General features: G+C 38.4%; 1 protein-coding gene across 1 annotated transcript in view; it reads right to left on the bottom strand.

The window, feature by feature from the left end:
- The window catches only part of PKD1L1 (polycystin 1 like 1, transient receptor potential channel interacting), a 113,645-nt gene that overhangs the window by 70,061 nt on the left and 25,053 nt on the right, over positions 1–18,531 (bottom strand). Inside the window, exons 11-12 of the mRNA XM_072413367.1 lie at positions 11,783–11,860; positions 4,573–4,715 (exon numbers count right to left, since the gene is read on the bottom strand). Of these exons, the coding sequence (XP_072269468.1) occupies positions 4,573–4,715; positions 11,783–11,860 (221 nt within the window). The remainder of the gene's footprint in view (positions 1–4,572; positions 4,716–11,782; positions 11,861–18,531) is intronic.

Below are 18,531 nucleotides of genomic sequence, written 5' to 3' on the forward strand. Positions count from 1 at the left end.
ACACAGTTGTTTTCTGATATTGTGTATTTGGGAGTTGTGTCTGACTGTCAGTTTTTTTTTTTTAAATTGCTTTTTTTCCTCTTTTCTTGCTGACATTTTAGGCGAAGTGGTTAAAATTTCACAGGTGATTTAGGTTCTGGGCAGACTCACCTTAAGCTTGCTCACTCTTGGCTTGTGATACAAGTGGAGTTAGAAAACACAGTTGTTTTCTGATATTGTGTGTTTGGGAGTTGTGTCTGTTTAATTGTCAATTTTATTAATCACTTTTTCTTTTCCTCTTTCTTGCTGACCTCTGAGGGGGAGTGGTTAATATTTCACAGGTGAATTAAGTTCTGGGCAGACTCACCTTGAGCTTGCTCACTCTTGGCTTGTGAAACAACTGGCTTGGAATTAGGTGGTGTTAGAAAACAGGAGTTTGAAAACAAAGTTGAATCCTTATAATAACTACAAACTGTAAGTAAACTTTTATACCTCCTTTAAAACTAACATTGTAACTGGGAAAATGAGTGGTGGTAAGGTGGAAGCTTTTGTTCAGTGCACAGTCAGCCATTTGTATGCACAAATGGAGCAACAACTTCTAGATGAATATCGCTGTGACAAATGTGAGCAAGTCGCCTTTCTGGTATCTCGCATTGGAGAGCTGGAGAAGCACATTGCAACACTGAAATCACTGGATCACTTTGAGAGGGGTCTCCTGCTCACTGAGCAGGTAGTTAATGGCTTAGATATGGAGGGTGGAAAGGTTAGTCAGCATGAAAATGTAGAGAGCTGGGTAACTGTAGTTAGAGGGAGTGGTAGGGGCACCCACAAAAGGAGGGCAAGCCCTGTGTTTGAGCACCCTAACACATTTGCAAAGTTATGTGAAGCTGTGCAGGTGACAGACTTAGTGGTGGCAACACTGGATGTTACTGATACCCCTAACAGCCTGGAGAGCAGCCCATCTAGTAGGGGTGGGGAAGGAAATGTAGGAAGGCGAACACAATTGGTTGTCATAGGGGATTCTATGATCAGGAGGACTGATAGAATAGTTTGTCGCCCCGATCCGTTCAACCGAATGGTTTGATGTCTCCCTGGGGCCAGGGTTCGGCATGTGGTGGACCGATTGGACAAATGAATGAAGCATTATGACTTTATTGGTAATGCTGAATCCTGGCTTTGTTCTTCACATGACTGGGCTGTCAATGTTCCTGATTATACTCTCTTTTGTAAAGACAGAGTCAAATGAAAGGGTGGTGGTGTCTGTTTGTATTTGAGAAGTGATCTGAAAGTGAATGTGAAATAAGAAATTGTTGATGGACCAATAGGACCCCCAGTGCTAAAGAAGAAATAGAAAATCAGCTACTAGCACAGATAGAAAAAGCTGCAAAAAGTGGAAATGTTTTTATTATAGAAGATTTCAGCTGACACTGGCATTGACTTGAGTAATTGCACTACATGAACAGCAAAAGGGAGGGAATTTATGAATTTAATACAAGATAATTTTATGGTACAGTTTATAGAAGCCATAACTAGAATTGATACTCTGCTGGACCTAGTGCTTTCTAATAATGCAGAGCTTATAACAAATGTGCATATAAAAGAGAGTCTGGGTAGCAGTGATTATAATATGATTTCATTTAATGTAAGCTGTAAACAGGAAAGATAAAAACATTTAATTTTAGGAGAGCAAATTTTCTATTCTTAAGGACGGCTCTCTGTGACTAGGACTGGGACATAATATTGTCCCCAAAGAACACAGAACAGAAATGGAAATGTTTAAAGTCTGTTCTACACAAGTACATTGAAAAAATGTGGCACACAGCTGATGTTAAAAAAGCCATAAAAAACAAGAAAAGGGCATTCCAAAAATATAAAAAATGAAGGATCACCTTCATCATTTGAAAACTATAAAGAATATAAAAAAAGAAGTACAAAGGAGATACAATGCGCAAAACTTTAATATGAAAGACAGATTGCAAAGGAAAGTAAGGCAAACCCCAAACTATTTTATAAATATAATAATAGCAAAAAGATCGGATCTGAGCATGTAGGTCCCTTAAACGATGTCTCCGGGTTTATAACTGGGGATAAAGAAAGGGCGGATATTCTAAACACTTTTTTAACTATGTGTACACAAAGGAAAATGGCAGAGCTCAAGTCCAAATTTAAAATAGCAATGTCACTGCCCTAAATTATTCACGATGACTCAAAATTGATACGATTGAGAAACAGTTGGATGAAATTAAGATTGACAAAGCACCAGGACATGATGGATTACATCCACGTGTCCGCAAAGAGCTTAGCTCAGTTTTTTCAAAGCCAATATTTGTAATTTTTGGAGACTTTTTAGTCACTGGCATGGTACCAATGGATTGGCGCAAGGCTGATGTGGTTCCTATCTTCAAAAAGAGAGTCATTAACTACAGACCGGTTAGTTTACTGTCCATAGTTGGAAAGGTCCTAGAAAGTTTGAACAAAAACCCCATAGAGGAGTTTTTGCTAAAAAATAATATCATAGGTGATAGTCAGCATGGCTTCAAGAAAGACAGAAGTTGTCAAACACATTTACTCTCTTTTTATGAGTAAGTAAGTAAACAGGTAGACAGTGGAATAGCAGTTGATATAGTGTACTTGGACTTCACCAAAGCATTTGACACAGTACCACAGTATAAACGGTTAATATGCAAGTTAGGGCCAATAGGTTTAGACATGTCAATCTGTAAATGGATAGAGAACTGGCTTAAAGACCACATCCAGAGAGTAGTGATTAATGATTCCTACGCTGAATGGTCTAAGGTTTTTAGTGGTGTACCCCAGGGTTAAGTGTTAGGACCTTTACAGTTTAACATATTTATAAATAATATAGAGCAGGGGTGTCAAACTCAAATACACAGTGGGCCAAAATTAAAACTGAAATAGCGCCGCTACTGCAATTCCCTGCGTCTATAAAACAGTCCAATGCGGGGCCACGCATAGGCAGAGAGGCCGCTGGTCTATAGACGCGAGTGATGCCTGGAATTGTAGTAGCGGCGCTACTTCAATGGAGCGGCGGGCCAGTTGTAATTCATATTTAGTATTCCTTTGGGGGCCAAATAAAGGACGTCGCATGCCAGAGTTTGACACCCCTGATATAGAGTTTGGGATTAAAAGTACCATTTCTGTGTTTGCAGATGACACCAAAGTATGTAATGGAATTAAGTCCATACAGAATGTCAATAATCTACAAGCAGACCTGGATGTACTGTTTGATTGGGCAGCCAAGTGGCAAATCATATTTAATATAGATAAATGTGAAGTTATGCACTTGAGGGCTAACAACATGCATGCTTCATACTGTCTAGGGGGAATATATTTGGGGAAGTCAGAAATAAAAAGGATTTGAGGGTTTTGGTAGATCATAGACTTAATAACAGCATGCAATGCCAAGCTGCAATATCTAACGCTAGAAAAATACTTTCTTGTATCAAAAGAGGAATAGACTGCAGAGATTAAGACATGATCCTGCCCCTGTAAAAAGCATTGGTCAGACCACATCTGGAATATGCAGTCAAGTTTTGGGCACCAGTTTACAAAAAAGGACATTGTGGAATTGGAGAGAGTGCAAAGAAGGGTAACTAAACTAATAAAAGAAATGGAGGAGCTCAGCTATGAGGAGAGATTAGCTGAACTGAATCTATTCCCCCTTGGGATGAGACATTTAAGGGGGGATATGATCACCCTGTAAAAATATATAAATGGTCTATATAGAGAACTCTCTTCCCAATTATTCACTTTGAGATCATTACAAAGAACAAGAAGGCACTGTTTGCGCCTGGAGGAAAAGAAATTTAAGCTCTGGATACGGAAGGAATTCTTCACTGTGAGAAATTTGCTCCCTCAGGTAGTAGTTTCAGCAGCTACTATAGATTGCTTTAAGAAAAAGCTGGATGCTTTTCTAGAAGCACAGAATAAAACTGGGTATTAAGGCTTTAAAGTAAATTTATCAGAGACTGTTGATCCAGGGAACATCCAATTGCCTCATGGAATCAGGAAGGAATTTTTTTCCCCTGTTGAAGCAAATTGAACCAGGGTTTTTTTTAACCTTCCTCTGGACTAACAATGTCCATAGGGTTTTATATCTGGGATATGTTTATCTCCCTAGTGGTTGAACTTGATGGACTTATGTCTTTTTTCAACCTGACCTACTATATAACCCCAAGCAACCTCAGGAGGAACCTTAGAGTTTCACAGAACCTTGGTTGAGAAACACTTCTTTATAGTAATCCTCTTCATTCCACCCCCATTAGCTACAAAAATGAGGTGATGCAAGGGGGCAGAGGCCAGCTCAGAGAATAACTGTCTAGGGAATTACCTTTTCCAGGAGTTATTAAAAGAAAAAACTGCACAAAATAAGGATGTATCCTATAACCATAATAACCAAATTTTTATTGAATAGGAAAACAATCCTAATTATATATAGTAGATAGGTTATTTGGGAAAAATGAGATGGAATTTCATTATTTTGGGTTGATACATATACCTAATAGAAACTGAACATAACAGGTTAGGATACAAAGTGTTATGTGTTTGTGATGCTATTTTTTCTACTCATACCTCTTTGCCTGATGTGCAGAAAATGCTGAAAATTGTAAAAACTTCAATCCCATATCTGGGTTGAACTTGGCATGTAATTTTCTGAGACATTTCATTGACACTAAAGTACAGTTGTGACCGCCCAACTTTATTTCCATTTGATTCTAGAATGAGAAAAAAAAGAACCGAAAATACATTTTAGTATAAATGTAAATGTTTTCACCTAATTCAAAATATTGAAACACAATATTTCAAACAAATAAACTGATGATGATAATACAGTAACAATTTTACTTTGTACCAAATTTAAAGGACATATAAGAGGGCAAGTTTGATATCGGTCATGTTTAAATATGGCTTCGATAGAATTACTCAATTACTCCATGACTTTTTCTCAAATAATTTTTATTAGTTTTTTTTATACTTTACATACAGAACATAGAACATAACATTTACTATATATATACTACAACATTCAAAACACATTATTAAACAAAGTTACACAGAAAATAAAAACAAAGAAAAAACAATTATTTTATTTTTCCGCCCAGTAGTCATGTGAACATCCAAAGAACACCACATTAATTGCCTAAAGCAGAACTAAACTCAAAACAAAAAAATCACACTTACCTTCAATCCCGCAGATCAGTCCCGGTATCCATCTTTGGCCCGGCGCAGAGGGAGCATTAGGCGGTTTCATCTTCTCCTCACTTGGGGAAAAAACTTGCTGATCCTACTACGAATGCGTGTAATCGGCAATTTTTATCCCTATTGATGAAAGGGCTCCTTCTGCGCATGCCCGAGATGCTTGGCCATGCGCAGAAGGAGCAGCCAAGAGCCTCTGCGCTCCCATTCATTCTCGATCACCTAGGTCGAGGAAGGTGGCGGTGCTGCACCCTTTTAAAAAAAAAAAATAATAATAAAGGGTGTTGCACTTAAAAAAAACACTAACAAACACATTTTTTACTTTCCCTATTCCCTATTTTTTACTTTAAATAAAAGGGTTGTTTAAAGTATGCTTTAATAATGCCCTACAGAATTGGCTTTATACATAGAGTTCGTTTAACTGAACACATCAGGATCACCCATTCAAGATACCCCATGTGGAATATTTGAACTGTTCATAAATTTGTAGCTGCTCAGTGATGTATAATACTTTTTCTATAAATTTTTGGCAAACTTGAAAAGTTTATATTATTCGTTTATCATCCAACCGTTCTGCCTCAAATCTCTCTTTATCAAAAAACTTTCTTAATGCACTAATTGCAATTTGTATCGTAAAATTTCCCTTGCCAATAAACACAGTGTGATTCATCCTCTATATCTTACTCTTGTTTCAGAAGGAATTATCGTTTCCCATGACCCAAAAAAACACAAGGATGGAGGCAATGAAATTGCTTGATTTGTAATAGTGTTTATAAATTCTAAAACTCCAGAATTCAATCACTTTTGGGCAACTCCATAAATAATGTTTAAGTGTTACACCTGATGCAGCACATTCTGGACATAATGACCTAGACCTTCCTATATTGTTGGCCTCATGTCCTTAGTACACCTTATATGCTCTATGCACCAACCTAAATTGTGTCTCCCTCCATTCTTCATTTACCACATATCTTCTTACTGTAAGGTATGCCTGTATAATGTGGTCAACCAGATCTGGTGTTGGAAAATCCTTTTCCAGAATTGTACATTAGTAGTCGATAATGATTTAGGAAATACTCTTTGGCAAAATTGATATATCATGAAAATAGAAGATAAAATGAATATATTATTAAAAACATTCCTATGTAGTGGATGTTCGTGGGGATAGGGAGCTATCAAATTTTTATATTATGTAGTAATTTGTAAATTTAATGGGTGTGGTGACCATGTTGGTAAAATTAGATTTGCGCTGAAGTGCCGTTCTGGAATAGGGTCTATCTATATCCGCATCGAGTAGATCCATTAGACCAGGGGTCTTTAAACTTTTTTGGCCACTAGGTCATTTCAAGGGTGGGCAGGAGCACACTAGGCCGGACTCTCTCTCGAGTCCCGCCCTAATGGCTCCGCCCTCCACCAGGAAAGCCCACTGAAGGGTATTTCCTCTTCTTCGCAATGCATATGAAGGAGAGGGAATGTTCCCTATTTACCCCGGCTGGCGTTAACACTTCCGCCACCGGGGTAAATAGGGAATATTCCCTCTCCTCCGTATGATTTCCCTTCAGGAAGCCACAGCAAGAGGAGGCTCCGGGAGCTCCGGCTCCCGTATTTTGTTCCGGCCTAATCCCGACCAGGAACCCGCGGATTGACGGCTGGCATTAGGCCGTATCGGCCAGGGGGCGTTTAACCGGAACAAACTAAACCGGCCTAAAGGCCAGAGTTTGTCAACCTCTACATTAGACAGTCAAGCCCTTTTGTCTTCCACACTAGCTTGACTGTCTTGAGACAAATTCTGGATTGCCCATGATAGGCAAATACCTATGTGTGGGTATTCTTGGTTTACTGCTCATTTCTCGCCAGGCTAATACTGTATCTCTTAGCAATAGGTTGTACTTTAAATTATTGGGTAAACTACTGATTTTACAGTGTAACAATGCCCTAAGATCCCATGGACCTACCATTATTATTATTATACATTATTTATATAGTGCCATCATATTACGTAGCACTGTACAAAGTCCATAGTCATGTCACTAGCTGTCCCTCAAAGAGGCTCACAATCAAAATATATATAATTAAACGACCTAATCACAGAGGGAAGCAACAGCGCGGTAGATTCGCTTGGGGCGCTAAAAAAAACTGATTATTCTAATTTATACTGGAAACTGTAGGGAACCCTATAAATAATTAAATGTGATTTCAAATTCTATTACATATTAGTAGATTGGACTAGATTACAGTGTGACTGTCACGACTTCCGCCCTGTCCATCATAACGATTATATATGAGAGGGTTGCGGGTTTCTAGAACCGCTAATACTGTTCGGATATTGGTCACCGATGACCTTCCATGTACAAATCCTACTTGTGAAGGGGAAATTAAACGTGGCAGTAAGGAAGCCAACCTTTCAGCTTTTGAATTTTAGATGGAATCTTTGCATCCACATTTATTAAACATATTGCTTGGTAAGAGCATGGATATCTATCTTTTTTTGGTAATTGGTAACAAAGAAATCTTTGCCCATAAGGAAATATTGACCTGTTTCCCTCATATGGTTATACTAAACATGTGAGGTAAGTGCCAATTCTTCATCATCCTATAAAACTCTGCGATATAACCGTTGGGACCAGCTGCTTTCCCATTAGACAAATATGAGATTGTGGATTGGATTTCCAACATTGTGATCAGGGCATTCAACTTGTCTAACTGTTGCGTCTTCTTGTATTGACCTGGTGGTATATAATTTTTGATAATATAAGGCAAAGGAGGAAAAAATCTTCTCAGGATGAGACGTTATCTGGTCTCCAGTTTTAAATAAAGAAGTACCATAGCACAGTTTAAATGGGGGCCGTACAAGTTTCGCCAATACGCATTACCATTATGCTGACTGTGCTACTGTCCATAATTCCGGATCTTTATTAAAGTATGAGGGGAAACGCCACAAGATATTTATCAATATGGGGAAATGTTCTGAAACTACCACTACCCCTATCTCTGGAGAATCTATGTTGAAAAACAAAATAAACAATCTATACGATATTGAGAGGCATGAACCTATTAGTATACTGGTTTTCTAACCGATATACCGTTCTCCTCAAACATTATGGAGATGCATGCCTCTACAATCTCTGCCAGGTGTGTCTTTCCCATTTGTTCCATCGTAAGTGGCTTCTTGTTGTATAATGGAGAACCCACTCAAGACCTCATATCTTCTAGGGGGGCATAACTTGTTTAAAATCTCCACCTACTATTTGGGGAGGATTTTGGTCCTAAAATACCCAGCTAGCAAGAGTTTGGAAAAAATGTGCTGTTGGAGAGTTAAGGGCATATACATTATATATCAAAAAAGTTTCTTGGTCAGCAGCACAATAGAGCGTTTTGCTCTGCGATTGTTTGTTAGGAAGAATTAGTACCCCGGCCTCCTTTCTATTGCTGGGGATCCATACACTTCCCCTTCTCACACTTTTTTCATTCTATGGAAATCTGAAATGTCAAGATGCGTCTCTTGTAATAGTGAATCATCTATTTTCATTTTTTAAAAATGTCTCAATATGTCAATTAGTTTATGCGGAGAACAGATGTCCCTAATTTTCCTAGAAACTATTATTTATACTATTATTTTTAGACATGCTACCACAAAAATTTGTTTAATTACTGCATGGGGGTTTAACACTTTATATAAGAGCCAACATATCTCCCCAGACAATTCTCGTCACCTTAATGATGATTAAGCTAGATTTCAAAATATCAGTAATTGGCATTTCAAATCAGTAATCTTTATTCAGTGGCAATCTTCAGCTCTTTCGGCCGAGTTCCCCCTGCCATTTTTAGATTTCAGATACAACTACTTAGTATGCATATTGTTGTATTCTTGGGCTGTTCAACTTGGGTGTATAACAAAACAAAACTAATAAAACACATAACTAAATACTGAACAATAGAACATCATATTGGTGCATATGATGGAAATAAATAAAATTTGTGATTCCGTAATTTTTAGTGGCTCGCACCCTATAAGGAAAATATTAAGAACATTATCTTGCTGAACATAATACTGTGACATCTGCATCAATGTTAAGTCGGGCACCGGTTTTAAATGTTTTCTACTGTTAGAGTAACCTATTTATATCAACACAGAGACAACCTCTGCCATAGTTTATAAAAACAGGAGTATACATCAACTATTGTATAATTCTCTTATATACATATCCTGAGTAGTACTTTATATGTTGTAATGGTAAGTAAGAGTTTGCTACCTATAGGCTTATGATAACTGGATTTGTACATGGCCTGTTGCTGCTTGGGCATCAATCTTGAGGAGTGAAGGGACTTCTGTGATTAAGGAATCTCCTCCTGGTGTTCCATAGCATTCTCTTCTGGGAACTCCTGCCGCATAACTTTCAAATAGGTCGCTTCCTCTGCTCAAGTAATGGTGTGGTTGTTACCATGGGGATTCTTGATATGGAGTGTCTCCAGATATTCCATAACAGGATCCGTTTTACTCCATTTTAACTCCAAATAGATTGCGTTAAAACTTTTTCGTTTGTGTGACACCTTTACGAAGTAGTCCACAAACAGTAGTAGTGAATGTGTTTGATAGGCCTGCAAAATCGCAGTTCCATCTGTATATTGCAGAAATTTAGCAATTGCAGGTCTTCTCCCTCTGGAATCATTACGTAAGGGGCCTAAACCGTGTGCCCATTCCACCTTGCAGGCATGCGGGATATCCGATAAATCAGGGATTATATTTGCACAGATCTCTGTCAGTTGGTTAGGTTTCAAACTGTCTGGGATCCCTATTATCTTTAGATTGTTTCTTTCTCGCTTTATTGTCTAAGTCATCCAATTTGTTAGTTGTTTTATGAGTGGTGTCTAGAACAGCCAGTTTGGCACTGGCTGCATGTAGATCATCTTGCAAAACTTATATTTGTGTTTCCACGAATGTTATCCAGGTAGATTGAGCTTTCAGTTCTTTTCTCAGAGTTTGTATGCCTTTCCCCATGGCTTTCTCTACTGTCTCTTGCAGCATGGGTTTTATTATGGCTGCCAGTGCATGTGCTATCAGAGCAGTCTGGTAGTGTGCTAGATGTGTCCTCATCTGAAGGGGAAGATTGACTACTCACTGCTTTGGATTCTTTTCTGGTTGCCATCTTAGTTTAACTTGCCTTCTTTGGCTTCAAACGAGGTGAATATCAGCCCACTGAAGTTGCAATTTGCCCAGAAACTTGTCCATCAAGGGAACCTGGGTCCCAGAGACCAAAAGAGGGGTTATGTTCAGCCGATTATTTTTTCTGTTTCGCTTCGGGTGCACAGGGGTCTCTGTTTATTGTGTCTTCACATGAGGCACCTAAACTGGAAGTATCTTCCATGACTTCTTAAGCTACCTACACACAGCAGAATAATGTCTCCTGAGATGAACAATTGTGATCATCCTGGGAGAAACACTAGTATGTTTACAGCAGTTGCCTGATGTTGATCAATTAATGACTGAGGTGCAACTTGCTTGTCCACCTTTCTCCCTCTGTCTCCATAGAAAGGAAGAGTGCTGTGTGTACAGAGCTCAATCATTCTTCTGTCACTGGAAATGATCAGAAAAAAATTTTTTTCAGCAACACATTGTGTTACAGGTTGCCAATGGATCCAAATCACCTGACAGTTTCTGTGAAGTGATAAATACTACTGACCTCCCACCCCACCCCCCACATGCAGGATCCCTACCCTATGGATGGGGCGACAAACTACCAGTCTTCCATGGGGGCAGATAGGTAGTTTAAAAATCCTCTTCCTATTGGGCAGTGGGTATCAACCTGGTAGTGGGCTCACCCAATTGCATGCTCATTGCACCATTTTCATGAGGATACCAAGATCCATACCTACTGTGACAGGCTGGTCATTGCAAAGAGGAGCGTACAGTTTATATTTTTGTTTTTGTGTTAAAATTTTAAAATATAACTCTAGAAGTTCTGAACCTGGATTAAGAGAACTAGTTTAACAATCTATAGACAATCATTACATTTTTAGTTTAACATGCAATGATTTACCTAATTTCAAATTGTGAATAGGATTTACAAATTGCAAAAAATCTACATCAATTACAAGGCATAACATGCTAATTAAAAGTACTACTTTTTGTGGTTAATTGTGAAGTTTACATTGGTTTTGGTTTAGTAATAGTCATGTGTGTTACTACTTTAGTCACCATTCACAACTTGGTGTGTTGCATTAACACACATTTTTCAAATGCAGACAAGTTTGGCATTAAGGTTATTCAAATGCATGGGCTTACAACACAACAAAAATGCACTTTTTTAAAACACAACACCTTTCAAGGAACAGTAGTATGTTGAGGTGCCAATGAAAAAGAATGGCAACACAATGGGTCAAAGCATGTAATGTGAGTTAATATGTATTGTATTTGTGTAATGTACCACAATAGTAATCAATAGAAAAACAACAGTATCAATGTCAAAACGTAGACATCAGAATATACATAAATGCAGTACAAAGATGTATGGAACTACATGAAGAGGCAACTCTTTTGTTGGGTGTTTAACAGGAATATCACTTTACACAGTATATTGGGACTTACCTAAAGTGACATCAAGCATGTACATCTTGCTGGGTTTCAAAACAAATGTCTTGAATGAAACAGAATTTGAATAAATACCTGATACATAGATAAAAAAGAAAGAAACACATTAGCATGTAACTGTTATAAATTGTGTAATAGCACATAGTAGACAAAGAATACAAACACATGGTTGAAATCCAGAGGCTTTGTATAGGTTGTTTAAAGCCTCCATTTCTAGGTCCACTTTTTATCTGTTAGTCAGACCTCACTTATCAATCAGTTATGCAAAGCCTTTGTATATGTGAGCTGACCAAGCCTCTCTCTGCTAAGTGAGGGCCGGCTGTTGGGTGAAACGCTGTCTACTGTCAGGACACTAAAAAAGTACATGTATTTTGGGAAGCCTATTACAAAATAAATCAGGTTGAAAAAAAAGACATAAATCAATCAAGTTCAACCACTAGGGAAATAAATATATTCCAAATATAAAACCCTATGGACATAGTTGGTCCAAAGGAAGGTAAAAAAACCCTGGTACAATTTTGCTCCAACAGGGCAAAATAATGCCTTCCTGATTCCACGAGGCAATCGGATATTCCCTGGATCAACAGTCTGTTGTCTTTACTTCAAAGCTTTAATACCTAGTTATATTCTGTGCTTCTAGAAAAACATATGGCTTTTTTTAAAGCAATCTACAGTAGTTCCAGAAACTACTTCCTTAGAGAGCCTATTCCACATTTTCACAGAGCTTACAGTGAAGAATCCCTTCCTTATCCAGAGCTTCAACTTCTTTTCCTCCGGACGCAAAGTGTGCCCTCTTGTCCTTTGTAATGATCTTAAGGTGAATAATTAAGAAGTTCTCTATATGGACAATTTATATATTTATACAGGGTGATCATGTCCCCCTTAAACATCTCTTCTCAAGGGAGAATAGATTCAGTTCAGCTAATCTCTCCTCATAGCTGAGATCCTCCATCTTTTTTATTAGTTTAGTTGCCCTTCTCTGCACTCTCTCTAATTCCACAATGTCCTTTTTGTGAACTGGTGCCCAAAACTGGACTGCATATTTCAGGTGAGGTCTGACCAATGCTTTGTACAGGGGCAGGATTATGTCTTCATCTCTGCAATCTATTCCTTTTTTAATATAAGAAAGTACTTTGCTAGCTTTAGATATTGCAGCTTGGCATTGCATGCTGTTATTAAGTCTATAATCTACCAGAACCCCTGGACTTTTTTCTATTTCTGACTCTCTCAAGTGTATTCCCCCTAGACGGTATAAAGCATGCATGTTATTAGCCCCCAAGTGCATAACTTTACATTTTTGTATAATAAATATGATTTGCCACTTGGCTGCCCAATCAAACAGTACAATACAGTATTGTCCTATATGGATGTAATTCTATTACATAGTTTGGTGCCATCTGCAAACACAGAAATGGTACTTTTAATCCCAAACTCTATATCATTTATAAATATGTTAAACAGTAAAGGTCCCAACACTTCTTCCCAACCCTAGGGTACACCTTTAATACCTAAGACTATTCAGAGTAGTAATCATTAATCATTAATCTCTTGATGCGGTCTTTAAGCCAGTTTCATTCATAGATTGACTTTTCTGAATATATTGACCCTAACTTGCATATTAACTATCTGTGGGGTACTGTGTCAAATGCTTTTGCAAAGTCCAAGTACACTATATCAACTGCTACTCCACTGTCTACCTATTTATTTACTTCCTCATAAAAAGTAAATTTGTTTGATAACTTCAGTCTTTCTTGAATCCATGGTATCATTTAATATATTATTTTTAGCAGAAACTCCTCTATGTGGTTATTTAAAAAAACTCTCTAGAACCCTTACACCTATTGATGTAAAACTTACCGATCTGTAGTTACTTGGTAATGACTCCCTTTTTGAACATGGGAACCACATTGGCTTTACGCCAATTCATTGGTACCATGGCAGTGATTAAAGAGTCTTTAAAAATGATAAACAATTGCTTTGAAATAACTGAGCTCAGCTTCTTAAGGACACGTGCTTGTAATCCATCAGGTTCTGGTGCTTTGTCAACCTTAATTTTGCCCAACCGTTTCTGTTTCAAATATATACATTTTAGGGGTTTGAAACCCAATTGCTATTAGCAATTTGGAGTTCAACTCTGCCATTTTCCTTTGTGTACACAGGGCTAAAAAAAGTATTAATAAATACCAACCCAGAGACATCCTTTAAAGTGCCTACATTCTCAGATCTGTACTTTTTGCTATTAATATATTTAAAAAATGTTTAGGTGTTTGCCTTTCTTTCTTTTGCAATATGTCTTTCATTTTGAAGTTTTGCACATTTTATCTCCTTTTTACATATTTTTTATCCTTTCTGTTTCTGCTTCCTGTTTACAGCTTACATTAAATGAAATCATATTATAGTCACTGCTACCCAGATTTTATTTTATATAAACATTTGTTAAAAGCTCTGCATTGTTAGAAAAAATAGGTCAAGCACAGTATAATTTCTAGTTGGGGCTTCTATTAACTGTACCATAAAAATTATCTTGGAATAAATTCATAAATTTCTGCCCTTTTGCTGTACCTGTAGTGCCATTACTCTAGTCAATTTTAGGGTAGTTAAAATCTCCCATTACTAAAACATTGCCAGATTTTGCAGCCTTTATCTGTGCTAGTAGTCAATTCTCTCTTTCTTCCTTAGCCTTGGGGGGCCTATAGCAGACTCCATTAATTACCTGTGTATTATGCATCCCCATATTCAACTCCACCCATAATGTCTCAACCTCATCACTTGCTCCATCAACCATTTGTTCTTTCACATTCGCTTTCAGATCACCTCTCACATACAGACACCACCACATTTTCGTTTGACTCTGTTTTTTCGAAAGAGAGTATAACCAGGAATATTGACAGCCCAGTGTGTAAGAAGAACAAATCCCGATTCAGCAATTTAAGCTCCAGGTAAGAAAGGGATTCTTCACTGTAAGGTCTGTGAAAATGTGGAATCGGCTCCCTCAGGAAGTAGTTTCAGCAACTACTGTAGATTGCTTTAAAAACAAAAAACTGGATGCTTTTCTAGAAGCACGGCTATTATTTAGAATTAAGGCTTTAAAGTAAAAAAAAACAGTGACTGTTGATCCAGGGAACATCCGATTGCCTCATGGAATCAGGAAGAAATTTTTTCCCCTGTTGAAGCACATTGTACCAGGGTTTTTTTTGCATAGTGGTTGATCTTGATGGACTTTTTTCCACCTAACCTACTATGTAACTATGTAATACCAACTTAATCATAATGCTCTTCATTCATTAGGGCTTGTCCTATTTTGTTCGCAGACTCCTATCATTGGTGAAAAGGCTCTTTAAACCATTGCTGTATTTTCCAGCGCTGTTTGCCAAATCCTTTTGTTTTTCAGTACAGTTAGTACTGCACAAACCAAAGTGTGTGCATAAAATGGGAAACTCATGGGAAATATTTATCCATAACCTTCCCCCCAACTATCCCCAATCCACCCTTCATTAGTGACTGACCCATCTGATCTTTCTGTTACCTTATTTTACTGTCCCAACCCCCTCTGTTTTAGTTTAAATATCCCTCCACCATTCCCTTAAACTTTTCCCCTAGCACAGCAGAACCCCTTCCATTTAGGTGCAAACCATCTTTGGCATATAGGTTGTACCAAAATGAAAAGTCAGCCCAGTGCTCTATGAACCCAAATCCTTCCTTCATACACCAGGACTTAAGCCATGCGTTTAGTTGTCAAAGCTTCCACTACCTTAGCTGAGTTGCTCATGGCACAGTCAATATTCTAGAGAATATAACCTTGGTAATTTCCTTCAATTTGTGCATACATATGACAGGCTGTGCACTGAACTAAACCTTCCACCTTGCTGCCACTTATTTTCCTAGTTACAATATTTATTGTTTCACTGAGTAATAAAAATAATACTTACAGTTTGTAGTTATATTAAAGATTCAACTCCTTTTGTTTTTCAACTCCTGTTTTTTTAACTCCATTTATACCCAGCCACTTGTTTCACCGACCAAAAGTGTTAGTAAAGAACTGACATAAGGTTAGTTAGTAGCCTAAATGAGAAGTTTTGTTTCATATAATGGACCAGCTATACAAAGCCCTACTGCCTAGATTGTGTATTTAGTAACTTATACACAGTAAAAAAATCCCAGGCCAAATCTGCTCAGACTGTTTCTGAGTCTCCTTACAATGTGGTGCTTAGATGCAAGAAGTTTTTTTAAAGGGTCAGATAATGTAAGAAAGGTTAAATCTGCCTTTCTACCTGATCTACCTGAAAAAAAATCTGTTTCAACAGTGAGAACATCTGATGCAAAGCTACGTTTGAGAAAATATATGTTCTGTTTTATTATGTATTACGAATACAGTATTTTTTATTGTTTAAAAATAAAGTTTGTTTTATTTATAAAAAGGATGTTAAAGTCCCTATAGCTTACTTTAAGCTTTTTTCATTTACCCAAAATTGTTGTTTTAAAAAAACATTTGGGTGTACAGAATTTTGAGGCCTAATTGCAAAATTAGTTTGGCATCGCTGGAATCAGTGCTGCAACCAGACCTGGACCATAACAACGAGAAAGGGAGGGGCTATGCAGTCATTGTGGGGATGTTTATAGGAAAAATCTAATGTTTTCACATATCAGCAGATTTTATTACACAGATCAACAGTACCATATTACATATTATTCACCAATAAATAACATCCTCATCACCTATTGTTTAGTAGATCAAAGAAAGTTAATGCAATTGGCCATAAACATTGCAAACATAGAAGTAATAAAACGGCTAATATATATATATATATATATATATATATATATATATATATATATATATATATATATATTGTGAGGGGTTACACTCAGGATCTCCTTTGCTGGGGTCAAAGGACACTTGTCTGGTTCATCCAACTCTGATCACACTCCGAGGTATCAGCCGTAAACTGTCTTGCAGCCAGGTTTATTGATGGTTGCAGATAAAATAACAAAACAGCAAAAGAAAACCTTGCCTGTCAGGCACTTAGTATACATCAGACGTCCCTGTCTATCAGTTGGAGGGCTTCTCCCTGTCAGCTCAAAACCAAGCTTCCAGCAACCTTCTACTCACTTTTGAGCTCACTGACACTGACCGATGTTGAGTCTTTCAGCAGAACTCCCTCACACAGACCGACTGTCTGTGTCTCCAAGCAGAGCTCCTCACATAGCACCCCTGTCTGTGTCTCTCCAAGCAGCATTCACTCACACAGTCCACCTGTCTGTGTCTCCAAACAGAGCCTATCACACACACCCCTGTCTGTTTCTCCAAACAGAGCTGAACTCATACAGACCCCTATCTGTGTCTCCAAACAGAGCTGAACTCAGACAGACCCCTGTCTGTGTTTCCAAACAGAGCTGAACTACTGACTGAGCTCCTGGCTCTGTTATATCTCCACCCTCTGTGCTTCTTCATTAATTATCTCACAGGTGAGAGTCTCCCACCTGCTACTTCATATAGGAATCTTGGGCAAATATATCTTCCTTTCACCACCAATCCTGCCTTGGTGTCACAATAGATATATATATATTGTGACACCAAGGCAGGATTGGAGGTGGAAGGGAGATATATTTGCCCAGGATTCCTCTTTATGTGAGGTATATTTGCCCAAGATTCCTCTCCTGTGTGAAGTAGCAGGTGGAAGACTCTCACCTGTGAGATAATTAATGAAGAAGCACTAAGGGTGGGGATATAACATAGAGCCAGGAGCTCAGTCAGTAGCTTGGCGAGACACAGACAGGAGTTTGTGTCAGTGCAGCTCTATTTCGAGAGACACAGCCAGGTGGACTGTGTGAGAGAGCTCTGTTTATAGACACAGCCAGGTGGACTGTGTGAGAGAGCTCTGTTTATAGACACAGCCAGGTGGACTGTGTGAGAGAGCTCTGTTTATAGACACAGCCAGGTGGACTGTGTGAGTGAGCTCTGCCTGGGGACACAGAAAGTTGGTCTGTGTAAATGAACTCAAACCTGAGTAAAAGGTTGCTGAAAGCTTTGTTTGAAGCTGACAGGGAGAAGCCCCCCAGCTGATAGAGAGAAACGTCAGATGTATAGTAAGTGCCGGACAGGCGAGGTTTTCTTTTGCTATTTTTGTTATTTTATCTGCAACCTTCAAATAAACCTGACTACAAGTCGGCTTAACACCTTTACCTCAGTGTGTGATCTGAATTGGATGAATCAGACAAGTGTCCTTTGACCCCAGCAAAGGCGATCCTGAGCTTAACCCCTCACAAGTGGTGGAGGATGCGGGCAACACATTAAAGTCTGAAAATGGATAAAGTGGTAAAGGCCCTGATACAGTCTGCGGCAGCCCAGCAGGAGGCAACCAGAGAGCAACGGTGCACAAATGCAGCCCAGCAGGAGGCAACCAGAGAGCAACGGCGCACAAATGCATTCCAGCAAGAAGCCAATCGCTTACTGTCTGCACAGCTAACCACCATGAGAGGCCACGAAAAAAAAAACGCCAAGTCTTCCAGGAAGTGGTGCAGCTTGTGGACCTGGTGGAGCGATACTCTGCAGCTGAGGATTGTCTAAATAACTCTCAGTCCTCAACCTTGTGGATTCCAAGAGTTCCTGGTAAGACTGTTCTGGGGCTTAAGGGAGCTGGGAGAAATGTGAAGACTTGAAGAAATGTGAATAATAATGTGAATATTATCGGTTCTCACATCTATGTGAATAATAATAGGAATAATATCGGTTCTCACATCAATGT

The sequence above is a fragment of the Pyxicephalus adspersus genome, chromosome 5, assembly GCF_032062135.1.
Source record: "Pyxicephalus adspersus chromosome 5, UCB_Pads_2.0, whole genome shotgun sequence".
NCBI classification, from domain to species: Eukaryota; Metazoa; Chordata; class Amphibia; order Anura; family Pyxicephalidae; genus Pyxicephalus; species Pyxicephalus adspersus.